General features: G+C 42.8%; 1 protein-coding gene across 2 annotated transcripts in view; it reads right to left on the minus strand.

The window, feature by feature from the left end:
- SEMA6A (semaphorin 6A) overlaps positions 1-27,069 on the minus strand; it is a 126,156-nt gene that overhangs the window by 56,805 nt on the left and 42,282 nt on the right. For both annotated transcript variants that reach the window (XM_053566537.1, XM_053566536.1), the window contains exons 2-3: positions 3,526-3,663; positions 1,263-1,380 (exon numbers count right to left, since the gene is read on the minus strand). In XM_053566537.1, the coding sequence (XP_053422512.1) occupies positions 1,263-1,380; positions 3,526-3,625 (218 nt within the window). In that variant the 5' untranslated portion in view covers positions 3,626-3,663. The remainder of the gene's footprint in view (positions 1-1,262; positions 1,381-3,525; positions 3,664-27,069) is intronic.

The raw sequence follows: 27,069 nt of genomic DNA on the forward strand, positions 1-27,069 counted from the left end.
TGTAGAGACAGAGTCTCACTGTACCGCCCTCGGGTAGAGTGCCGTGGCGTCACACGGCTCACAGCAACCTCTAACTCCTGGGCTTCCGCGATTCTCTTGCCTCAGCCTCCCGAGCAGCTGGGACTACAGGCGCCCGCCACAACGCCCGGCTATTTTTCTGTTGCAGTTTGGCCGGGGCGGGGTTTGAACCCACCACTCTCGGCATATGGGGCCGGCGCCCTACTCACTGAGCCACAGGTACCGCCCGTATTTGTGAATTTTTTAAAGGTGTTTTTGCTCTTGTTCCCTGTGACCAAGCATGGGGAACTCTCAGAATGATTTGCCAGTGTTTTTTTCTTTTTTTTCACTTTATGTTGCAAAAAGTCAACACCAGAACACTCAACACTGTTGTTACCCATAGGTTCTAACCTGTGGTCACAGCCAGATACAAACGCAAGCTCCGTTTCTGCTTCCCAGTGGGAAGTGATCCATCAGTCCGGGCCCAGGAAAGACGCAGGGGAGCACTGTAGGCCTGTGCTCCCTCCCACTGTTCATGTGTAATTATTCTGAATGAGCTACACTCCCCCCGCCCCGGTGGAGGATCCTCTATCGCTGGAATCCCATGGGACTTCATTAAGGTAATCAAATCCAACCTGTCATTCAGCAAGGACACTTGTGGTCAGAGAAGTTGTGGTGTAGCTACAGTAAGGGCAGAATGAGAACAAAGGCCTAAATCCGTGTGATCTGGTTTGAAGCAGTATTCTTACCAAGACATTGGTTCGTCTAAATAACATTTTCTTGATGGAGGAGTATTTTTTACAATAGCCAAACAAAACCTTCCAAAGTATATGCATGATGCTTTCTTTGATCGCCATTGCTATTGTTTCAAAGTCATAACACAGGTGTTATCACACCTTAGTGATGTGTATGTATACATATGCGTATATATACTGAGTGCAAATTACAAACATGTACTACACACACTCCTCTGTATACCATACATGTTCACACATTCACCTTAATTTAACAACGAAGTATCAAGGAGTGGAGCGCTGCACTGAGTGCCTCTACTTGAGTATAAGCTCCAAAGTATGCAATTATTTGAATCTAAATCCCATCAAGTTAAGCAGACATAGACAATCTTGAAAGAATGATGGCTTGAGAAATTAAAGCAGCCTTTAGTGTAAAGAACACTCAGGGCCGAAGCTCTTAAAAATGCCGTGTAGCTGGTAAATTCAGGACCTGGGCGCTCTGAAGGCGGCCGTGAGGAAAGGGCCACGTACCTAGCAGCAATGTAGAGGGTTCTATTCATGATCAGGATCATCTGGATGTCCAGTTTGTGCCTCTGCGTGGTGTTCCGTCCTGGCTTGTGGCCCACAAACACCGGATACTGTTTTGTATCTGTGAAAAGAGGAGAAGGGGCAAGAGGGGGGAAGAAGCAAATCAAGCCAAGAATCGACAGGGCACGGGGGAGGGAGGTGGGCCATGAAACAAAACCGTGTTTAAATCAGACTGTGCCACCATTTTCCATCTCCACATAAGTCTGTTATTTTGGGAGATACTCTCACGGAAGAGCGCTCTTTGAGGACGATCGAGTTCCAGTTTCATTTCCAGATGATGATAAGCCTAGACTTCTAAGTGTCACAATTCCTGACTTGTCCCTCTTTCTGGGGTTTAAACTTGCCCGTGAACCCTTTGCAGGAAGGTGCTCTTTTCTTCCACAGCGCTCTTTTCATCTTCTGTAGAGTGCTAAGCCCAAGGAGGCAGTCTGCCAAAGATCTTGTCTCGGGACAAAACTATTTCAAAGCAGCCTTCCCATCAATCACCACAAAGGCAATGTGGTCTGGAGGCGAGAGCCCTCGTCCAGGAGCCAGAAGAAAAATACAGTCTCCACAGGCGTCCAGTTGGAATAATCTGCTATTGAAGGCAGCCTGGAGAGGCTGGTTGGCGTTCTAGGAACTGTGGGAAGTTCACTCTTGAGTTAAGCAATTGGCTACTTTCACAGAACTGTGGGCTTTGACAGGACAGGGTCAAACTGAGTGTAGCCAGTCAGGTGATCTGGAATTTTCCCTGAGTTGGAGAGTCGTCAATGGACATATTTCTCCTTTCCTACAGTTCTCTTTGGCTGAGAGTAGGCAATTTGTAATGAGATCTGACCTTTAGAAATACCTACATCTCAACATCTTTCTGCCTTTACACCTACAATATCCAGAGCATTGGCTGTCGTCCAGAGAAGCTTAGAAGCAAAGAAAGATGAGTCACATTTAAAAAGCACTTGTTTTCCGGGGAAGTGGGGGTGTAAATAATGACTAGAAAACCATTCACAGATTTATGCCTAGACCTCTGCACTTTAAACCCTTGCAGATCTAAGCATTACTCACAGGGTGTATCGTATGAGCGCTTTCGTTTATTTGGTTGTTGTAGGATTATTTGTGTGCAGTTCCTTCTATGGCTCTGAAATTTCTTGTACTCAGTCATCAAAGAGGATCTGAGTGACCAGTGAGTTAGGACATTCACATCTGGGCTGGGGTCCCTTCCGTACTGGGCCACGAAAGATACAAAACTTATCTCAAATGAGGACAAAGAAATGTTTATTAAGTTTCAGTCCCTTGAGTTGATGAACTCAAGCAGTGATGACCTTGAACTACACAACTTGGTCTCAGTCACGTCCTTTGACCTTTTGTTCTGTAATTGTTTTATGTGTCAGTTTGGCAACTTTACCTTCATGTAAATTACCTCCTTTTTTCAACCCAGAGAGTCCATTGACAGATACCGTTAGTATCCTATATTAGCTGGGCTACACTTTGGTGTGTTTTATTCAGGTTATTTTTTGTTTGTTTTGTTTGAGAGGGAGATAAATACTGGGAAAATAGTTATGTGGAAAAAAATGCTCTCTTACACCTTAATGTGACAAACTGCTTAGCTTTTGAAGGGGGGGGGAACGTAGTAAATTGGATGTCCCATCTAATACAGAGGTAGGAAGACATTCCTCTTTGAAGGAGACAACTGAATTCTTAATCATCTCAGCAAGTACTCCTTACAGGGAAGCAGAGACCAACAGACAGTTATCCATGGTTAAAATAGACTCCGCGAATACAAAATCACCCTTGTCCAAGTCTAGCAATAATACAACTTCTAAAAAAAATACTAATTCTTTCTCTCTAACGTACTCCAAAGCAGTCGTTATTTTGTTCATATCTTGTAACAGTATGAATTATACCATATGAAGATGCATAATGCCAGCAAATGAGAGCAACATCCTCCCACACAGCTGGTTATAAGGTATGAACACAATGGCCTCCCTATAATAATCGAGACTTCATCAGGCTATTGGGGATTTTCAAATCCTCACCCACATGTTCCCACAACATTTGATTGAATTATGTAACAGTCATCCCACCAATTGCCTGGACCTGAATTATCTGCCTCTGCCATCTATATAGTATCATTTTCTATTTCATTTCAAATGGTTATTTTTTTTTGCTAGGCTAATTCAGGCGAACTTGTCTGAAAAAGGAGAAGGTGAGTGGGACTGTGGGTACTTACAGTTGCCATGCGAAATACTGATTGGCTCAGAATCTTCTGGGAAGCCAGCCCCAGTGAAGTGTAGCAGTGTGAAATATAGCAGCAAGGCTTCTGACCTCATAGTAGTTCAGCGGGGAGACTTTATTTTTCTACTTCACCCTGCCAAAGAGCAAAGAAGAGATTTTTTTTTTTTTTTGGCAAGTCAGCTTTATTCAATTCCATAAAATGAAATAGCCTTGAAGAGAGAAAGGCTTCAGCTCCACGTCTCCTCCCAGCAGATTCACTGGCGATTGTGTTTTGCCTGAAGCATCTGCACCCACAATCCCTGCTCTCTCCTTCCCCACCCACTGGAGCCCCTTTGCAAAGTTTCTCACCAACACAGGACACAGACTTCCTTTGTCCTGTGTCATCTTTAGGCCGTTATCGGCGGCTATTTTACAATTATGAAACTTTGCATCCCCCCAAAGTGTGATACCTAAGAAGCATTTTTTCTTCCTCTTAAGCTAAATATTTTTTTTTTTCTCAGCAGGTTATAGATAAAAGACTGCCACACACAGCCATGTTTGTTTGGTCAGTGCAGAACCTTTCAGAAAATTGAACTAGTTGTCAACACTGAAAAATTAGGAGATTTCAGATAATAATCTGGATTTTCAGTTTCTTTATAAAAATCAAGTCAGCCATAATGATCTAAATGTCAAGTCTCCCCAGGTGCCATGTCCCTCCCCCAACACACTCCTACGTGCAAAGAAGCATGTCCATGTGGACAGTACACACAGGTAACTCATGTACACATGGAGCACACACACGCGTACACACAGGTACACACAGGTGCACACACACATACACTCATATATGTGTAACTAGCCCCATTCACTCATCTCCACCACGAGCTTGACCCTTTAGTGGAGATTTTCTCCCCTGGTTTATGTTAATTCTACGGTGACCTTAGACATTAACAAAACCACATGATCTATGTTTAAAAAGAAATAAGTTGGTCTTTCAGACTCTGAGGAAGACTACACGAAGAATCTGAAACCACATCCTTAAACAGTATTGTTGATTAAAAAACTCTCAGATCCTACCTTGCTGTGGAACATCAGTGAATAAAATGCCAGATACACTGTCCTACACATGCGTATTTTCTCGAAGATGCTCTTTATGTGTAAAAAATTCTCCTCAGTCTTGGTAATAAAAACAATCCCATGTGGGGCTGCTGGATACAGTGATTTTCTTGGGCATATTTCAAAAAAGCATTGATCAGGGAAATTAATGTAAAATTAAGATGTCTTTTCATCTTTTCACATTAGTGCACCCTTTGAAGTAGCCTGCCAAAGACTATCTTTTTCGAACAAAGCTATTTTACGGTAGTCCATCAATCATTGAAGATTTGTGTGTAGAAATGTCAAACTCAGTAACCTAGATGTCTTTGAAAGTTAATTTGGCAAACAGCTAACTTACGCTTTTTGGAACACCATTTAATATTAGATACCTATGTCTCTTTTCTTCATGCCAAAAAAAGCATTAATAAGTCCCAATTGTTGCAACATAACTTAGAATTTTACAGACACAGCTGGGCCTTAATCATTCCTTCAATTGAAAAGTGCACGTTAATTAATTTGCTTTATCTTGAAAATCAAGGAGAGGTTGAAAGAAAAGCATAAACAATTCCATTTCTCCAACTCTGATGTGTAGATTAAAATTAAACCTTAAATGATTACTTGTTCACAAGGGCGATCCATTACCAAGAGACGTAAACAGGTATTTATAGACAGGTTAAATGCAACAGTTTACTCATTCATGTATCTGCCAGCTCTTCCTATTCTGGAGAATCTGAACCCCAAGGAAAGAAGCATTACTTCCTTTTCATGGCTCCTATGCGGGTTAACCGTAGAAGAAATCAATAGCAAAAGTAAAACATGAATGAACGAGACCCCAATCAGCTGTTACATTTTAGATGAGCTAGAATATGGGGGAGGAGGAAGAATGGGCAATGTTTACTAAGGGCTCAAGAGTGGTATTACAGTATTAGACAGAGGCATATTGGCTCAAGAGCTTGTCGCATGTAAAGGAAATAAAAGGGAAACTCCAAAGGCTGATTCTCATTACTTTAAAAATCTTTGGAAATATCTGTATGCTTTTAAGGATTAATTTTGCTTGACATGACAAATGAGTCTCTATCCTTCCTTAACTGTGTTCATCTTTGTATACATGTCCTACAAGCTCCCAAGACAAAATCCTGCCACTTTATTATATCCTGGGACTTGAATTCTTTCCATTGCATGGGTCAGACACAAAGTTCCCAACCCCAGAAGCTGGCAAGAAGAGCGATGGATGGAGGAGAAATCTGTTATGCAAGTTAATGGCTTCTTTTAATTCTTGCAGCCAGAATCATGGCTGAGCTAGGTCATTTAAATATCTCCAGGTTTATAGTAGGGCTCCCTGCCAGGAAACATAGCTGTTTTATGTGTCTGTCTAGCACCATCTCATCAGGTAGTTAACATGTACACCATATGGGTGAAAGGGTTCTGGCAGTCCTGGGTAATCTTGGCCAGTCCAAGTGAACACTTGGACATTTTCTTCAGCTGAAGTTTGATGTATCATTTCCTTCCTACTCAAATGGTTTCTTATGGAGGGATCCCAAGTCAGTAACAATGTCACTTCCTATCCTCCAGGACATGGGCTCAGGTCCCCCTCCTGAGATCACTGCAATGCAGACGGGTACCAGTCCAGTTGAACAAAAATAAATAAGAATTTTCTACAGGGTTTAAAAATCTTGAGCTGCTGGGCTGCTGCAATGTAAGAGATTGTTTAAGCAGTTTTCAAAACTTCGAGAAGTGCTACCCACATACAGCATATTTATAGGTCTCTGCAAACGTGTGTTGATTTCTTTGTCTGTGGCTACGCTCGTAGAGGCTAAATATGACTTGAGACTAAAGGAGCTATTCAGAAAATTAGGTAAGGGAAGACTGTCAAGATGAGGATTCTAAATAAAACATTTACTTTACAAGTAAGCTTATTATACCTGAATTTTCCATCTCATTGTCTCAGCGTTCTTCCATCCTCAGTCTGAAGAGAAATGGCCTCTGTAAAATATACCTTTACTATAAAATTATAATCCTAGTCTGCTTCAACTCACAAAATTGATAGAAAACTTTAATAACATTCTTCATTTCAGTAGGTGAAATCTGCTTGGTGAATTTATTAGGTCTTTTTAGGCCCATCTAAAATGATTTTGTATTGACTTTCTATATACTTTAAGCTCAGACAAAAATTCTTCTTATGGTCGTTTCCCCTCCACAATTTCAAAGACCAGCCGAATACCAGCACTGTGATGTACAAAGCGTAGAGTGGAGGACTGGAGAGCCAGGACAAGCCTACCCAGCCAAGTACCACTTAACTACTGCCCCAAATCCTGCTGGTGCTCACAGACTGGTAGTATTTGGCCAAAGCTGACTTGCAAGGAAGGAAAAAAAATGAATCAGCAACATTTAGGAAAAGAAAAATAGGAGACTTCACATAGCAATCCAGATTTCTAGTGTCTTAAAAGTCAAAATCAGAGATCTGGCTTTGCTGGCCCAGGTTCCCACATGGCAACACTTTGGAGCTGGGCAGTGGCTACACAGAATACAGTGGCTGTCCTACACTTGGAAACATTCACAACACTTCCCATGGTGTTGGGAGACCTGCCTTACCTATTAACCTTATGTGCGACCCCAGCAGATCTGAGGGTGACCTCTCTGATACTGGGTGAAGGACATCACGGTTGCTGCATGAGGCCTTCTATTCCCCTTTGCTAAGTGTCAGCGCTCAGGGTCCCCACTATCTATATACACAAATGGATGGACACTGATTTCTCTAAAGACCCAGATGGGCTGCTCCACCCACTCTCCACCTGTCCTGCTTCACCAACCAATGTGTCAACTGCATGGCGGACTTAGGTTTAAAGGCAACTTCAGTCTGATTCAGTACACGTGGCAATGTTTTCCAGAATGTTGGCGTGCAGTGACCATTTAATAACAAGTGATGAGGGGAAAAATAATATATCTGGAACTGGCAAATACAATATAATAACTCTGAGTGAAATCAAGAGGAATTGATGAAAATGGCACATTTTTTTATTGACCTTATAGAAGTTTTAAAGGTAGTCAATAATTCACATTATCATTAATAGGAGAAAGGGGGCTAGGCACGGTGGCTCATGCCTGTAATCCTAACATTCTAAGAGGCCAAGGCATGTGGATTGCTTGAGCTCAAGAGTTCAGGACCAGGGTGGCACCTGTGGCTCAGTGAGTAGGACGCCGGCCCCATATACTGAGGGTGGCAGGTTCAAACCCAGCCCCGGTTGAACTGCAACCAAAAAAAAAAAAAAAATAGCTGGGCATTGTGGTGGATGCCTGTAGTCCCAGCTGCTCGGGAGGCTGAGACAGGAGAATGGCTAAAGTCCAAGAGCTGGAGGTTGCTGTGAGTCCTGTGACATCATGGCACTCTACCGAGGGCGGTAAAGTGAGACTCTGTCTCTACAAAAAATAAATAAATAAAATAAATTAAAAAAAAAAAAGAATTCAGGACCAGCCTGAGCAAAATCGAGTCTCTTAAAAAAAAAGAAAAAATAGCCAGACATTGTGGCTGGCTCCTGTAGTCCCAGCTACTCAGGAGGCTGAGGCAAGAGGGTTGCTTGAGCCCAGGAGTTTGAAATTTCTCTACCCAGGGTGACAAAGGGGGGAGGGAGAGGAGGACGAGGAGGAGGAGGAGTAGGCGGCTAACAATGGGACCCTGGACAAGTCATCAGTCTCTCTGGCTCCCGGTTTCCTCATCTGTAAAATGAAAGAATATGAAATGTAATGATTTATAAAGTGTTTCTGGGCTATGAAATTGTACTATCCTAGGTGATTCTGCTCCAGTGAAGGAGGAAGGCTGTATGTAAGAGAGAGAGTGATTACCAGGGACAGTACAAGGAGTGACTCAGAGCCAGGCCACCTGATTACGACACATTCCAAGGCCAGTGATACCGTCTAGAGGGATGGTGTCAGGGCAGCAGGAGGAATATGGTGGCTGGGAAAGGCACTGGGCCTTCATGCCCTAGGAGGCCCTGGGAGATACAGTTGGGCTCTGGCTGGTGTGCAGGCACTCTGGGATTGTGACAGAAGGCAGGCAGCAAATGTTCTGTGCAAGGGCTCTTTCCAAAACAAACAGGAGAACATGGTTTATTTTTTTCTGCACTTTTTCCTGGTTGCCCCTAAACAGCATGTCGTTTGGAAACTTGGGGTAATCGGTGTGTCCATGTGTGGTATTATACGTGGCAAACACAGGGATGTAACAAACGCTGTCCAATGCAGCAATCCCTGGGAGGCACAGCATGAAAAAGTTGTGAAAAGTTCAAGCTAGAGCAAAGCAATCCCAGCATGTTATACTGTCCAGTCTCAACTTGGACAAAGTCCAAGTTCAATAACTTTGAACAGGACCAAAGAGAAGACTGTTGTTAACATTTAATCAGATTAAGCATTTGGTCGGGTTTTACACTAAGTCTAACATTTTCATTTTTATCACTCCAGATTTTAGACTTCATCATCTGCCTTTACTGTGAAACTGCCTCTAAAAACTCAGAATTGAAATTAGTTTAAAAGCTCCTACATGAAATCGAACTGTTGCTAATAATATAAGGGAGCAGAGAGTGAAATCTGGCCGCATGTCCCAAGGCCGGGCACTGTGGCTCAGGCCTGTAATCCCAGCACTCTGGGAGGCTGAGGTGGGGGGATTGCTTGTGTTCATGAGTTTGAGACCAGCATGAACAAGAGCAAGATCTCATCTCTAAAAATAGCCAAGTGCTGTGGCTGGCACCTGTAATCCCAGCCACTGGGGAGGCTGAGGCAAGAGGATCACTTGAGGCCAAGACTTTGAGATTGCTATGAGCTGTGACAGAACTCAATCCCAGGGTGACTGAGTGAGACTCTGTCTCAAAAACAAACAAACAACAACAACAAAAAACCCCCAAACCTCATGTCATCCTTACCAGCTTGGACCTTTGGCAAGAAGCTTAAGCTCTCTGAGCCTCGGTTTCCTCATGAGTAAACAGTGTCTCAGAGACACTGTGCAAAGTGCTCAGTACATCGTTGTTTATTCCTCAGTTCAGATACTAAAGCTTGCCTTTTCATGGTTTGCTTGGACTTCCTCAAGAAATTCTCGGGTGGACTCCAGAGAGTTCTGGTGTTCTACTGATTCAGTGGGAAGAGAAGTTTCCTTCCCTCCCTCCCACCCGCTCTCCAGGAAACTAGGCCTCTTAGCTCTGGAGGTGGGCACCTGGGAGAGGTAGGAGGGTCTGTTGAAGAATCACACTCACATTGTGTGATGGTTTAAAAGTGTAAAATAATGACGTGGAAAAGGAAGAGAGATGTGTGGAAGTGGAGGTTTACTGGGTACCTTCTGTGTACCAGTTCACGTGCACGCTATTTTATTTTAATATCACAGCAACCCAGAGAGACAAGCCGCCTTCTCTCCATTGTACACTCAAGAACACTGAGATTCAGGGAGGTTAAGTAACACGTCTTGGCAACACACAGTAAATACAGTCACAGTCGTCTCTTGCTATCTGTGGGGGACTGTTTCAGGCCCTCCCATAGATTCCAAAATCTGAGGATGCTCAACTATAAAGTGGTGCGGATAACCAATGCACATTCTTGTGTACACTTTAAATCATCTCAAGATTACTTATAATACGTAATAGAATGTAAATGCTATAGTTATTTTACTATATTATTTAGAATGACAAGAATTAAAGGTCTGTACATGTTCAGCACAGATGCAATTTTCTTTCAAATATTTTTGAGCAGCAATTGGTTGAGTCCACTGATGTGGAACCCATGGATACCTGTGTAAAAGGGTGATTGCATTTACAGCACGGGTCAAAGGGGAGGCCAGGACTCTAACCCAGGCTTATGTGATGTCAGAGTTTAGGCTCTTCTCAGGACATCAAAGGAAAGGAAACAGAAGGTAGGTCTGGGGAAAAAATGATGCTGGCATAATGAAAATGCACTTAGGATCATGGCTGGATATTGGTTGGCGCTTCTCTGCTTACGTGGACAGAGTGGCTGAAAGCCCCTAATGACTTCAGTAATAAAAATCTTTAAAAGGTGTACACAGTGGCTCTCAGATATGTAGGTGTTCAAAGGCTCATTCAACTTTATTGCCCTGTGCCCGCGGGTGTAAGGTGATACACAAAGGCAAATTTGTCTCAATAAGCATTAGGCAGACTTCATTATTTTATGAACACCGCTGTGTACGGTGGAACCATCAGCCTGCTTGCAGCCTCCCCAGTAGCCATGTTTTAACACAAGGTAACAGAACTGCGTCAGTCATGAAGAGCAAGGGCAAGGTTGCCGCTTCCGTAGCTGATACGTTAACCAGCTGCGGGCACCTCTTAGATCCGCGAGGAACCTCTGTCCAGAGAGAAGTGGAAAAGCAGGTGTTTGTGCTGAAAATCCAGCTGCCTGGATGCCAGAGACGCATCTCACAGAGATTGGAAATACTGATTGTTCTTGAACCAGAGGACAATTTAAAGAATTAATGAGGATTTAAATAGCAGTGACCTGGACAGCCAGTTTCAAGGACTATAGCATTAAGAGGGTGCTGCCGTCTACAGGATGCACAGCTGGGCCAAAGAAAATTTCCCATATGGAATTAGAAATGACTTGGGCCCATTAATTCTCTTTGAAACCTTTCTTCTACCCAGTCTTCAGGAACCACGACGGCCACCTGTTCAGTGATATTTGCCTTAAGATATAAGGTTCACGCCAATGAGAAAAATAGCTCGAGCCTCTTAATAAAGCATCTGGTCTTTCTTTCCTCCTCTCAGCCATTAACAGAGACATAAAAGCGCCCATTTCGGAGGAAAGGGAAATGCCACAGACTTAACTCCAACACATGCTGGAGAATGATGATGGCGTTCAATGGAGGAGAATAATAAATATCGACTGTGTATAATAGATGTTCCATTTTAGATCTGAAACCACTGTTACCAAGGCACAGAAAAATGGTTGTAAACTCAAAAGTACTTCTAGAAAGAAAAAAGTTCTTGTTGAAAAATAAAGGCTGGTTGTATGCCTGTTATTTTTTTGAGGAGAGAAGGCAAGTTTTGTCCTTCCGATGGTTCTTCACCATGACCGCTTCCCTTCTCCCCCATCCAAACACAGAGCTCCAAGCCCACCTCGTCAGTGGACTCTGCTGGGATGTCCCAGGTACAGTCTAATGGCTCATGGGGACTCCATTGCTAAAGTCATGATCTCGGCAGCCCTGAAGATACTGTTGCAAACTACGCTTACCCATAGCATGCCCGGCTCTTCGCCATCTCCAGCTTTTTACATCTCTTACCCTATAACTGAACTCCAGCATCTGCTCCAGATGCATAAACAAATACCCCTTTTATTTTACTGTTACAAAAACAGAGGCCCTGCAAGGCAAGGTCACCTGCCAAATGCTATGCGGCTCCAAAGTGACAGCGCTGAGGACTTCGGACTCTTGCCACCAAGCTCTTCCCCTACCTGACACTGCTTTCAGAAAGGACGTCAAAATTCATTCCTTTCTCCTTGGCATGTTGCCCGATATTACTTCCATCGCCTCCCTTTAACGATTCCCTGTTTTCTACTGGGAGGCTCTGTGCTAAGATGTTGCTCCAGACAGAAGGAAATGCCTCCATGTACCCAGGACCCACTGTTCCGTGGATAAACCTCACAGCGCCGGGCCATTGTTCAAAACAACACACAACAATAAATTTTCAAAAAGAGATTGAGATTCTGTTGGGAAGAATGTACATGGAGGGTGAAGGTATGGCAGAGGTACGCAAGGTGCCATGGTCAGCAAAGGCCTCGGGCGGAGACAGCCTGGAAGGTTGCGCAGTTGCTCCTCGTGGAGAGGCAGGTAGGAGCTCAGACACACCAGGCAGAAGCAGGGCCAGGTCAAGACAGCAGAGTGTTAAAGTGGACAGCCCAGGCTTCTTGGATTTTTGAACATGCATATTCAACTATTTCCCTCTTTGCTTAAAGAATTTCGAACATTTGTCTAAAGTAATGAGTGGACTTTTTAAAATTTAACCCAAAGTTCAGTTTAAAGTATTGTAACTGGGAGAGAATAAAGATTGTGCCTGATTACCGTTTTCTGCTAAGAAGAAAAAGGTGTGGGAGGAGCGCTGCGGTACCAGCTCAGGATAGGAGTATGTATTTGTTTGAGGTGTCAAGTATGTGGGTTATTTTCACATTACTCTAATTTTTTTGTGCATTTATAATTTCACTCAAAATAAAGCAAAGGGGAAAAAAATATGCCTAAATCCAAGGCATTTTTCCATAGTCTGTAGAAAGATATTTGCAGAGTGATCTTAAAGGCGTGAACTATAGATTTCTTAGTGACTGGACTTTTCCATGAGCCTTTATCAAAATCCTGAGTGGATTTAAACTAATATAAAGTGATTGCTCCCCTTTGATGGGATGACTCTCCCTAATAATTTCTTCTCTGTTTCCTCTCAGTGTAGTTAATGAAAACAAAATCTCCCTGCCACAGCTTTAACCTCCCTGATCCTCCCTCCACCTGGGACTGCTCAGGCCTCAGGCAGCTGTGGGGATGGGTTCTTTCCCCGGTTTTGGAGTTGAAATCCACTTCAAACATGGCTCCTGGAGAAAGAAAAAAACAAACTGCAGGCCTCTCCTTCTCTGGGCTCTGAATAACAGCCCCAAATAACAAGGTCACCAATAATCACAGATGACTTAAACTTTGACCAAATCCTACACATCCTTATTGTTTTCTTGTTGCTTGTAAACGTTTTCTTAACACAGCCTCAAGACCCGGAAGACAGTGGAAAACATTTTCCAGAATGCCGGAGCCAGGTCCTCTGGTGCTCGCTGCAAATGTCACCTTTTATTGTATGCCCTGTCTCTTCCAATGAGCTCTGAAGCCCAGCACCCGGAAAGCCAAAAATAGAGTTTGTATTGGATTATGAGCTTCTGATTATACAGAGGCTTAATATCATTTCAGGATCTGCCCTGTAGCAAAGCCCGGTCACGCGGACGAGTGTCTATCTTCAGTATCTACGGCGGATTCTCAGTCTGCCAATGTTCAGGCACATCCAGAAGAGAAATGATACGGAAGCATCACTTCTAGAATTTCCATAATGTCCCCACATCCTTTAGGAAATTCATTTCATCTATCTAAAAAAAAAACAAAGTCTGTTTTATGTCGCAATGAATGAGGTGAAAACGACAAACCCACACATTTAAACCTGTTACAAAATTTGGTAGATACTGCCAAATTTTTCTGAAATTAATGATATCTTTATTGGCTTTGCTCATGTTCTGAACGCATCAAAAGTGACTCTTCAGCCTGGCTTGATTTACTCAGTAAAATGACTTAGGTGTTTTTTAAAGACTATTTATCAATTTGAATTGTGATAGAGAATTATTCTTATTGCCTCTTCCCAAATCAGAGTCAAGTCTAGGGCTAACACCTGCTAACATGTTGGTTTGTTTACGATGTGAAACCTTCAAATGAACAACTATTCCCAAACATACTGGAAATATGCTTCCTTAAGGCCAATAAAAGTAAGTTCCAGGAAATTAGGGGTGTGCCTGAATATCTCCACCACTTAATGACTGGATTCTTTACACAGTGACTTATGGGTCACTGCACAGAGACAGAATGGTCCTGTTGACTGGAAGTGACTGGGCATGGTGAGGTGGTTAAGTGTCTGGAGAAACCATTGTGGTGATAGTTTTGAAGTCTGCCCTGATGCTAAAGTTTAAAGAAAAGTAAGATTTGCAATTTCTTGTTTTTCTAGATCTGGATGAAACAAGTTGCAATTACAAATAAAACAAAAACCCTGAAAATAAAAATTTTTCCTATCCATTTGGTAACAAATTTGACTTGAACTGGCATAAGATCAATTACAGTCTTTTTATCCCTCTTAATGTGAATATTCACATTTCACTGGAAAATATTAATGGGATCGATGACTGGATATCACCCCCAGACCCCACCAGGGTCCCATGTTACTTTTCCTTTCTGTTTGTTTTGAGACAAATTCACTCTGTTGCCCAGGCTAGAGTGCTGTGGCATCAGCCTACCTCACAGCAACCTCTTAACTCCTGGGCTCAAGCAATCCTCATGTCTCAGCTTCCCAAGTAGCTGGAAATGCAGGTATTCGCCACAACACCCAGCTAACTTTTCTAGTTTTAGTAGAGATGGGGTGTCTGTCTTGCTCAGGCTGATCTTGATCTCCAGAGTTCAAGGGATCCTCCTATCTAAGCCTCCCAGGGTGCTACAATTACAGGCGTGAGCTACAACGCCTGGCCTATGTTACTTTTCTAAAATAAGAAAAAAAAATTAAATTCTGAAACAGTTCCATTTCAAGGGCTTCAAAAAAAAAAAAAAAAGGAACCGTGGAATTACTGGCTTGTGCTCCTGAAGAGATTAAAACTTGGATAAAAAGTGACAGAGAAAGGGAATCCTTTAGAGTGGAATCCCAAACTCTGGTTTTGCTAAAATCAGGAGCTCTCTAATTATCCCACACTGTGTTGTAAAATTCTCATAGAATAGAAAATATTTCATCTGATTTCATTTATTTTTTAAAATGTATGTCATATTACATTTGCAAGAATAATTCAGAGATTAAGAATTGCTGACAGAGTTACTTATTTTTAATTACCCATGTTCTGTGCCTATATAATGACAGTTCTCCAGGCTACTCTATACAAGGGACCAACAAGAAGAGGCTTCTACTAAATAAGGAAGGCTCACAACACAGGGGTCGCCTTGTTGGAGAGGTCTCACAGCCCCTGGTGAGTAAGCAGTGACATTTGGCAAAGGCAGAAGGGCTCCACAATCCCCCTGCCCGAGTGGCCTTTGTTTTTGCTGTCTGACGGCCGCCGATGGCCTCCAAGCAGGGGTTCAGCACTCCTTCCTCCCTTATATTGACTGGGTCAATGTCACGAGCTTTTTGTGCAGTTGAAGGTGCATTTTCCAAACTATGTCCATCATGTCAGCACCCTATAATCTCCCTCTCCCCATGGAAGAATGCTGGTAATGGCCTCTTCTAATCCCTGTCATCAGAAGCCACTGTCAGTGAGAGGCGGTATCTGCTCCCTGCTTGGTTGTGTACAGCTGCCTTTAGTTTTCAAATACCTGCAACTTTCTTTTGATGACTAATATTAGAAGTTTAGGGCCAAGTTAATAGAATAAAAGATAGGGATTTCCAGAATATTTTTGGAGGACAACTGTTATTTTGCACAAGGGTTGGTATTGGTGCTCTGTCCTTTTCCCTCTGCTTCTCCCAGAGTGAACACAGGGCACCAGGTACAATGATAATCAATTTTAACTCTGAGATAAAATGGAGGCAAATGGTTAATATCAGATCACCTGGAGGCAAGGTTAATTACCGCCATGCAAATTATCTGGAGGGAAGACAGTACACGGGTATCACCAATTACCCCCACATTAAAAAAAAAATCACAATTCCCATAATTAATAGCACAGCAGACAATCACTATAATTATAATCTCTGCCAGAGAGACTAGAATCAGGAAGAAAAGTGAAATGATCCAATAAGCTTGGACGTGACAAGCAGAAACCAAATTAGTGTGGTGAGGGTCAGACAACAGTGAGGTGATAAATCGAGGGAGAGAGTGAGTGAGCCGTGCCCAGGCGCAACGCCCCTCCACTGAGCAAGCAGCCCCCCACTTCTCAGAGGAAGTCGAGGCATCGGAAATGGACAGTTCTGAGGGCCTCCACTTAAGCCCTGGTTCCTGGGGAGCACAGAGGTCCACCCAGATGAACGACAGGGGTGTGGAACACACAGAGAGGGAATAACACATGAACTTCTTTTAAGAAGATTCTCCAGGTTCACTATGAATAAAAGACTAACGCAGAATAATTTTTTCTCAAACAGCCACATTTTTCTTGTTCAGTTGACATAGTCTTTGTCTCTCCAAAGAGAGAGAGAGAGGGGGAAAAAAAGTCATTCTGAAGTGTTAGCCAAGAATAGGCAGGGGTGTTCATCCCGTATCTATTGAATCAGCTCTTTCCTGCATCACTAAGGCATGAAAGGAAGGCTGAGTGTCCTCCAGAATCTTTGATGAGAGCACAATGCTGTAGGGAGGTTGGGCAAGATTCCCAAACTGGGGCACTGCTCCCACATTTGAAAGAGAAGGCAGTAAGCAAGCCTAGTCCAGATTCACACAACAGGTACATTGGAAGAGAATCTTTCTCAGTAATGTCTCCATTTTTTGGATAAATTCCGGAGGAATATTGCTCTTGAACATCATAGATTACTTTTCAGTGTTTACCGGTGTGCAGGTGTTGAAAGAGGACGTTACTGTCAACGTTCAACCAAACACAGAAACTGTCTTCATTAGTGGTTCCCCTTCACTCATTCACCTCACCACTCAGTCACTCTACAAGTGGCTCAATTTCCAGTACACACAGGACAGGCACTGTTTCAAGATAGTTGAGGATACCAAGGTGCTTGGCTTGACCATAGATTCTGCCCTTATGGGGTCTCCAGATCACCATGAAGATAGTACACAAACTGCTAGAACAATGAAGAATGCAGCAGGACCTCAGTAAGCTGATCTCCCAAGGAACTATAACCAACGGGTCAACATACAAAGGTGGCAACAGAAGGAACGAGGCCCGTGTACTGATACGCACATGTGGTGCATGTCCAGTCTGTGGGAAATTAGGTCAGCTTAAGGAGGCGGTCACTGTAGGGAAGTGGGCCACTCTGGAAGTTCTACTGTATACAGACACACACATAATACGCATACACAGATATAAAATACAAGAATTAAAAGGACTGAGAGACAATATCCAGATATTGATTCTTTTTCCAAAGCCCATGGCAACTATGTCTACCTCCCTACGTTCTGCCTACAATCGTCTTCATCTACGCCAGCCTCAGCTCCTGCCGGATTACTGCCCTCGCTATCAATTAGCCTTCAATTTAATCTGTACCCAGCAACTGATGGTCTTTTAAAAACACAGATCTTATGATGTCCCTCTACATAAAACCCTTTTGCATTAACAACAAAATTTAGATCCCCTCTCTTGGGTGTGAACGGTGTACTTACCTCCCTGACCCCCTCACTTTCCGCTTCATAATTTCCCACACTGCTCCAACCCCTCTGCCTCACTTTTCTCAAAGGCACAAGCTCTCATTCTTGCCTCATGTACGTGCTGCTCCTGGGGCTTGGAATGATCTTTCTCACTCCAGTCTTCATATATAAGTAGCTCATTTTTGTCATTGAAGATTCAGCGAAAATGTCACTTTCTCAGGCAGGACTTCCTCGACCTCCCCAAAGAGCCCCATACCTTTTTTGCCCCCCATCATTTTATTCTAAAATTTCTGCAATGGATTTGTCCTTAGTTGATGTTTTTACATTTATATTCTTATTTTTTTTTCTTTTTGTCTATCTCTCCCCTCCAGTAGCACGTAATCTCCATGTGGGTAAATCTCTCTTGTAAATCATTGTGCCCCCACATTCCAGAACAAAGCCTAGGGCAGAGAAGTTGTAACAACTATTCAGTAAATGAGGGAAGACTATTATTCCAAGAAAGAGCCTTGGGACAATTTCTTAAAAATTAGTGTGGAAACAAGGAAAAGAGGGGATGCAAAGGGCAGAGACAGGCATTTCCAGATTATCTGCAGAGAAACCTAAAGAGAGATGTGAGCGGAGAACTAAGATCAGTAGGTAGAAACAATAAGGAGATGATTCCTGCTCAAAATAAGAAGTAACTGTCCAGCAGAGTCCATAATACAAACATGGACTGTGGACTGCCCCACCTATGGGGACAGGAAGGCTGGGTGCATGGTGGAAGACTGTTGAGGGTTGGGACCTGGGATGTGGGGCTGGACCAGACACTGTTTAGAGTCCCAGTGGACAGCCCGACTGCCTGTGATTCCTGGATCCTCTGACACTCTGACAAGTCCTTCCTCCCACATACTGAGGAAACTGATTAGAGCAGGAAGCCCCAGATGGTCCAGCAAAATCCTGCTGTGGACTCAAACTCTTGCTGGCAGCTCATAGAGCTCTGCGGATGAAATAATGTGCCTGGAACTGAAAAACTCAAAGAGAGCCCTTAGGCTTTGGCCAAGCCTCACTCATTCAGGCTCCTATACAGGGTATAGGTCTATCGCCGAAAAACATCTGCGAGGAGAGAGATGGTAATAACCTAATGACTACATGGACCATAACCAGAGGTCTTCTGGGGTGGGGACACACCACAGCCTTTCAGCCCCACCTCTTTTCATTCTACAAAGCCCTGAGGTCTTGAAATAAGGAACACAAGGTTAAGCTCTGGTTGTGTGGCCGTCTTGAGAATGGACTTGTTTTTGGCTTGTTACTAAGGCTCAACTGCCAAACAGACGCCAAGAGATGACTTTACTCTTGTCTCAAATCATCCCTTCCCAGTAACTCATAACTTTCTTCTGACACCAGGACAGCTGGGCCAGACAGCTGGAGAGAAGGCATGCATACAGATGTAGCTGGCTGGAGTTTTGGGGGGCACTTGGGCTCTCAATAATGCAACCTGCCTAGAATCCCTCCATGGGCTACAGAGTGTGGGTGTTCCCCCTCTGCAGACAAGACGTGGCAGGGGATCTGGGCTCTGTCATGACCATCTCTCATCCGTCAACACACGTGTGTTTAGAACAGAGTGTCCTGCAGCTCTCCTTCATCTGCAACTTGGGGAAGTTTTACTTCTTTGGGGAATATTAGATCCTTGAGCCAATCCATCTGGAGAAGGTATGAGAGCTCGTTCTCTGGCCAGAACATACCACCCACCCAGATGTCTGGGCTTAAAAAAGAGCTCAAATTAGAGAATGTGTGAAAAGCTGAGAAGATAAGGGAGGAGGGGCAAGAAAGAGATCATCTTCATTTCTGAGAAAATGATTTAAAACAAAGAATTACCGTCCTTCCGGTAATGTGAAGTTAGACTAACTGATGATTCACCAGAAGAAAAATATAAAATGTATCTGTGTAAAATCCTCATTTTACACATAAGAAATGGCTTGTTTAGACTACATCATGTACAATGAAGGAACTTGTTAAATATTTGTTGATTTTGTTTTAAATAGCTTTGAGTATTTTTAACTATCAGTGCGTTGAGTGCTGCAGTGATTGTAAAGGGGGCTATTTTCATTAATGAAAATTGAAATTTGTGTGTCCAGGCCAAGACTGATTTTTTTAAGTGTTGTAAATATTTCAGTTCCAATATATAAGCAGCTTGTAACAGCGTCTCTAAGGGAGGCGGACAGGGGGTCAGACGTGGGTAACGAGCTCACTCTTCTCTGCTACACTCTTTTATGTTTTTTCAAAAAATTTTTCTTATGCATGTGTTTCTTTTTTAGAACAAAACAAAACTAGTTATTATTTTCAAAACTCCCTCTCTCCAGAGGCAAATCTGGAACTTAGACCTACTGATACCTGCCAATTCCCACAATTTTTCCAAGGATCCCAACTTTTTCCAGTAGGTTCAGCCAATAGTAATGTTCTGGAATACGGGATGGGGGTGAGGGAAGTTTATAGGCATTCTGGCCTCTATACTGATAGCTCCAGTTTATCTGTGACACAGATGGATATATATGACAGCTGGTGGTTTACACGGCCCTATAAACCTGCCGCGTGCCATATAAATGGCTGCCTCATGGATGAACTTTCAAATAAAAATGCAGCAACCCTCAGAAAAACAGGGCACGATGAAGTCAAATACAAAGAATCAGATGAGCTCACAGCAAGTACCCTTCATGATTTTTATTTAATTTTCTACAAATGAGATTCCAGTACTGCATATGGGAACCTTTTTTTTTTCCTTCTGTATCTGCATGCTCACTTCTGACAGGCGCCTATCCCCATGTCATCGGGCGTCACCGTCCTTCCTGGTCACTCCCATGGCAAAGAAAGACCAAATACTGCTTCTCAGCATCCCAGAAGGATGTCTGGAATTTCAGAAGTGGAGCGACTGTCCTCTGGGATGGCCATCTGAGACTCTCCCAGAAGGGCTGCTCCCGGAGAAGACAGGGGATTGACTAGAGAGAAAAAAAAAAAAAGCCTTCAGAAGAGGGAACACTGCCGAGTGAGAGGGACCCAGTGTGTGGGAATGTGGCCAGGGAAAGCGTCCCTCCTGCTAACCCCACACCCCTTTCCAGGAGGCAGGCTCTGAGTGAGTGACGGCCTCCCTTTTTCGGTTTTCACTCAGTCATCCAATGAACCCTGACCTAAGTTCTAAGAAAGGAGTAAAAGCTTCTTTCTTCTCTCTCTCGTCCGCCTTCTCCTCAGAGCTCAGTCTGCTTCAGCCACTCTGAACTTGCCTTTCTCACCTGCTGGGTCCCATGATGGTCCCTCTCTGGAGGTTTTAGGTCTTTCACTAGGGGAAAGACAGCAGTTCCTGATTCCAAATTCAATTCCAATTTGAATCTTAGAGGCAAGTGGCATCCTAGGACGCTGGTTCTCTTTTCCTCACTTCACTGGCTCATGCGGCTCTGTTCACAACCAAATGCAGAACTATCCAATATTGTGAGTATAAGCCAGTGGTTTCCAAACTTGCCTGCACGTTGGAATTGCCCGGAGAGCTTCAAAAATGGCAGAAGCTTGAGTCCCACACGCAGAGATTGTGACTTAATTGGCCCCAGGGGTGTAAGCAGGGCTCTGAAAATTTTAGTGGATCCCCAGGTCATTCTAGTGAGCACACAAGTTTGGGAACTGCTGATCCAAACACAAATGGCATCCAAATTATAATCCTGATCCCTGCCATTTCAGTACCTTCAGCCAAAGCCAGGGATAATTGCCCATGTTTCAAAAACCTGCATTTGTGCTAGCTGCATGGAGTAGCTTTAAAAATATTTAAGTTTACTTCATGCCCACCTATGCTCATGCCAACCCATTTATGAAATATAATTTAATTGTTAAAAATGACAGGGAGCTATGCAGAAACCTCTTTTCCAGCACAGGGTTTGCAAAGAATTTCTCATGTAAACATAGACAATAGGTATGTTCTCTTTTATGACAGGGCTGAAATAAAGCAGACCTCATTAACCCCCCCAGATGCTGCGCGAGAGGCCATGTGAACGCTGCGTGTGGAACCCTATCTCCCAGCCTTATCAACGCTGCTTTTTTCTTCCACTGTGCCCTAGTAACCTGGGAAATATAAATTTTGATTACTGATTGGCGCATTGTTAGTAGCTGACTATATATCATCAGTAGCTGGTCACCAGTGTCAGCCCAGACTTAATTATCTCAGCTGAAGGAAAAGTAACCCCACGAAAAAACTGTCTTCCAATTAAAGCTGCAGAGAATATGCGACTTGTCTGTCTGACGACAGCCTATTCATACCCCTTTTCATGTTATTTGTATTGTCTCCTTTTCCTCATTACAAGCTCAGAGTTGTGAATCTTGGGCTCCCTCGCAAGAAACACATAAATATCAAGAGGGCAGCTGTCAGACCTCTAAAAAAAATCGTGAACAGTCACCACCAAACAGTAATTACAGAGTTTCCACCAGCAAATGCTACGGCTAAGGTTAAACACATCTTTTGGCATAACCATTTCTTTTCACAGGTTCCTAACCTATAGAATGTGTGTGTGATTACATGGGTATGCCCACATATGCACAATTTTTATTTTATGTTTTTAAATTTCTGATTCCTATGAGGGTACAAAGGATTCGGTTACGATGTTTGCATGGTTAGGTGAGGTCCCCACTGTAGTTGTGTCCCATCCCAGGAGCACACACAATTTTTAGATCCTATTCTACAGAGGTTAGGGGTCAGATGCTCTGTGCTTTGTCTCAGCTGTTGTTTCCACGACATGGGCAACATTTTTTGTACTAGTACAAGATAGGGATAAAGACCCAAATATCTCTTAACTCTTCATCTTGCGTATTTTGTTTTGCTTTTACTGTTAGATTGCCATAGATGCCAACCGCATGTCTGCCACATGCTGGACAATTCTTCATCCTGGCAGCAGACACAAAAGTTTTTCTTCTCTGTGACTCATTCACCCCCTGATCACTTTGTAAACACAGCCTTTGAAGTTCTGAGTTGCTTAAGAAAATACTTTTTGAACACCTACTGTGTGCTGGCCACGTTCTAGGCACTGAGGACTCCTCAATGATCAGAAGACATCTCTGCTTTCACAGAGCTCAGGCCTCAGGGGCTTTCTGCCCCATTCCTTCCATTAGGGGCCAAGCAGCCTTGGTTTAGTTATTTAATTCCAAGTTTCTTGGCTCTACACATGGGATAACAATGCCTTCATCTAGTTGTTCTTACAATGAAAAGGCTCAGGTCCACAAAGAGTCATTTGAGTAATGTAGGATTCCATTTTTTGTTTTCTGTTTACGAGTAGATCTAAGGTTTATTTCTATATTTGAAATGTAAAATAACTACCAAGAGATATAGCATTCAGAAAATTCAATGCAAATGCCCACCTTTATATCAATTTTCTAGCTGTTTTGGATAAAACGATAATTTTTTCTGTAATTGTTCAGTTCATTATGTCAGTTCTACAGTTCATTAGCCAGTGTGGACTCAGTTTCAAAAGTTTTAATACAGAGGCTGTCACTCACTTTCTCAATGACCTTGGGCAAGTCACTTAATTTCTCCATAGCTCAACTTCTTTGTCTGTAAAATTGGGACAAAGGCCTTATATCCCAATTCCCCTGTTTTACTGATATGGAGAAAATATTATAACTCAAAGAGTTATGAAGAGCGCTGCTCAAATTTGTTTGGATTCAGTTCCCTTCAGACTTGGGGTTGGCATTTGGAAACTCAAAGTATCCTCACCTTTAAGCATTTTGAATTTTATGTAATTGTTGCCTACACACTGTAGGAAACAAAGTGTCCTATACCCGTGTACTATCCCCTGTGTGCTAGAAACCCTTCCTCACTGTAGTTTCGAGTTTCTGTCCCCCAGACTTCCTGCCCACAGTCTGCTGTGCCTTGCGCTGGAGCTGCCCATATTTTGTTTGCTATTCTGAAAACACAGTAACTGTAATTTGTTGTCTAACCAAAATTTCACGAAAATTTAAACTATTTCTTTGAGCGAAGGAGGATTTTATATATATATATATATATTTTTTTGTAGAGACAGAGTCTCACTTTATGGCCCTCGGTAGAGTGCCGTGGCGTCACACAGCTCACAGCAACCTCCAACTCCTGGGCTTAGGCGATTATCCTGCCTCAGCCTCCCGAGTAGCTGGGACTACAGGCGCCCGCCACAACGCCCGGCTATTTTTTTGTTGCAGTTTGGCCGGGGCTGGGTTTGAACCCGCCACCCTCGGTATATGGGGCCGGCGCCCTGCTCACTGAGCCACAGGCGCCGCCCCGGAGGATTATATTTTTAATACTACTCCAATGTCAAAAACAGAATAGCCGCAGTCATTGGTTTTGAGTCATTTCTACTCGGCTTTTAGCTCTGTTCTTTGCTACATGACAAAACAGCTCAAGTGGAGGGGGTCTTTTACTTCTATTTATTAATAGCAATTTAAACTGAGTATTGATTGTTTATAGTAACGAGCAAGGAACTGTCTTAGGTGCTGTGGCCAGCACAGAGGTAAGGGCTGTCCGGAGGACAAGGACTTGGGAAGGAAGCAACACTTGCGAGCCTCTCTGGAGTCCTCGCACCTCGCAGGCAGGTGAGCTGCCCACCCTCGATCTTGGCTTTCCTGCCTACCTATTCCACGTTAAGAATATATAAGAGGATTTCAGTGAACTGCCCCTAACCACAGGGGTTTGAGAATTTCTCACACTCTGGTTGAATTGGGTAAGTGAGTGAGGGGTTTGAAAGGATGTATCAGATCCTCTTTTGGTTTCTTTTCTTCCCTCCTTGCCATCTTTGTATCTTGCACTCTTCCTGCCTTGGCGAGGGTGCCGGGGTTTTATCCCCAGTGATTTCTCTCCTGACATCCTCTCCCTGCCCCACTTCTCTATCCTGTTTCCTTGTCTGTGTTGTGAATTTCTACCTTTCCCTTAAGACACTCTTCACACATCACCTCTTCTGTGAAGTCTCCTCTGCCGCTCACCGACAATGAATCACTAATGCACCCCTTTGTTCCACGGTACCTGGGAGAGCTGTATCATAGCAATCAAATTGATACTAGCTGTTTACCAATGGGTTCACACCACTAGATGGTGAGTCTGGCAAGGGCCAAGGAATGTTTGATGGGTAAATAAATGGATCAATAAATGAATAATCTAATGTATAATCTCTGGCCTCAGAGGGTTTACAATTTATGGGAGAGACAGATTTCAATAATCCTGAAAATAAAGTACAAATACACATATATGATAACAAACAAAAATGCTATATAATTTTGAAGTTTTAATTTTTCCAGAAAGCCTTAGTTTTACTTACTTAGCTCACTTTATAATGGATTGGTGCCCTCGAAGCAATTACCATACTTTGCACCAGGCCTTAGTGCCGCTGGCCTCAGAAACCACGTATACATGCCCTGGTAACACACATCAGACTGACATACAGCTCTGCCTTTCTACTTGCAAATACAGGCTCTTGAAATATACATGAAATATAAGATACAGTAACACAACATCTCCACACTCTATGAAATCCCTGACCTAGTTACATTGTTGAGAGCTTAGTTTAAGTGCATATAATACCCAGCACAAGGAAGAATCTGTTATCTTGAGAAAAGTAAATTTTGCATCCCCCAAGTTCTGTATTATTAAATCTGTGACCTTAATATCACATTAGAGTAGATACTTTATTCAATTATATGAACAATGAAATAAGAACTGAGAAAGACATAGCTGGACCAGAATCCCTGGGGTGTGAAAAGATGATGATACTTATTTTATCTCCTCCTAACAATACAGTTAAACTGTTACCTAAAGCTCCACCAAAATATCAATTCAAACAGAGATTAATTCTTCGAAATCATACTTAACATTGAATATTTTTCATCTTAAAAAAAAAGAATCCATTGAATATTTCTGCCCTGAAAAGTGGCTAGAGATGGATTTTCCAAAATGTTGGATCAAGAAAAGACAAACATTGCCAAATTAAACAAATGGATTTAGGGCTTGCTAACTAAAATAAAATAAACTATTTCTAATTCTTCAATGCAAGTAAATACATGAGCTTTTTCCCTACACGTGCGAAGTATTTCTCACTTCATTACTTTCAGAAAGTGATCTTTTATACCCAACAGGCCATGGAAAAGTGAAAGTATAAATAAGGTTGGGGGGAAATTCTTATCCATCTTTTTCCAGCTAGCTGATGCTCCATGTACTAGGAGAAAGAGGTAGGAATTATGTATTCTTAACCAGAAATTTATACAAACGTTTTTCTTGCACATGCTTTCTGGTTCAGGAATTGTTTTATTTTTTTCTTGTCAAGCTAGTGGTGGGTTCTAATGAGTCTAATTATTATCCTTAGTTTGTCAGAGTTAACAGCATGATGTGACAGTTAGTAACAACTTTCAGGGAGAAATCATCCCTGTGAGGCACAAAGCCTTAGATAAGATTAAATGTTAACATACAAACAGCTTTCTAACCTATCAGGCAGAAATCCAACTCAGGTGTCATTAGACTCAAGTCTAAAAGCACAAGGCAAATTCTTATTAAAAGAGGAACAAAGATGCATCTTTGAGAACCAAACAAAGGAAGGGGAACAATACGGGTTTTTCTTTAATTAACAGCTTCTTAAAGGACATAAGTTGCAGATACAATTTCCTTTAGGTCCTATCATTTAAGTGAATCTAGTTGTAAAGCAATTTACAGCTCTCCTGGAACACCAGAGGTTAAACACCTAATCCACTAATGGGTAGTCTTTCTTTATTTCCTTAACTATTGCCTTGATAATAATCTGACATTATTAACATAACATATTTGCTTCTCCTTTCTCAACTTCATCCACTGAAACCAAAAAGCGAGTAAATAGTAAACTTCCAGCCATGCTTCTTGCCTGCAAATGTAATGTGAATTTCTGGAAGTGCCCAATTTAAGGGAAATGCAGTCACGGAGACCCCAGTCCTGTGGGGACCAGTGCCCCTTGCCCAACCCTAATCGCATTTGCCTTTACAATATCAAGCTGATCCTGCAGAAGCAGTTGATTACCAGGAGCGCCAGCTCAGGTAAATTAACTTAATGAAACAGATGACTTTGTATATATTGAAACTGTCCAGGCTCAAATATCCACTCAGCTAATGCGCCTGCGATAGGACCCTGGCAGAGGTGTCATCCTTCTGCCATTAAAAGCCCTTCTTCAGCCTGGAATCCTATCTGTCCCTCCAAACACCAGGCAGAAGCTTAACCGCCACCAAGCTTCCAAAATGCAAACAGCGGCTGTTGACTATCTAAGTTGTGATTGATGGTGCACAAAAATACACAGCTACTTCACAGATATTCCAGTCCGCACAAATGAAGGATCTAAGCCTTTGTGCTAGGCAGACAGCCAGTGTCTTGTGGGGGACTGCTGTGGCTTTATAATTATACCCTGCCTGATAATCATCCGTTCTACCGCTGTGAATGGCTGTGCCTGGGGACTTTAATTTCACTGTCCCCCTCCACCAGATAATGCCT

Source organism: Nycticebus coucang, chromosome 17 (genome assembly GCF_027406575.1).
Source record: "Nycticebus coucang isolate mNycCou1 chromosome 17, mNycCou1.pri, whole genome shotgun sequence".
Classification (NCBI taxonomy): Eukaryota; Metazoa; Chordata; class Mammalia; order Primates; family Lorisidae; genus Nycticebus; species Nycticebus coucang.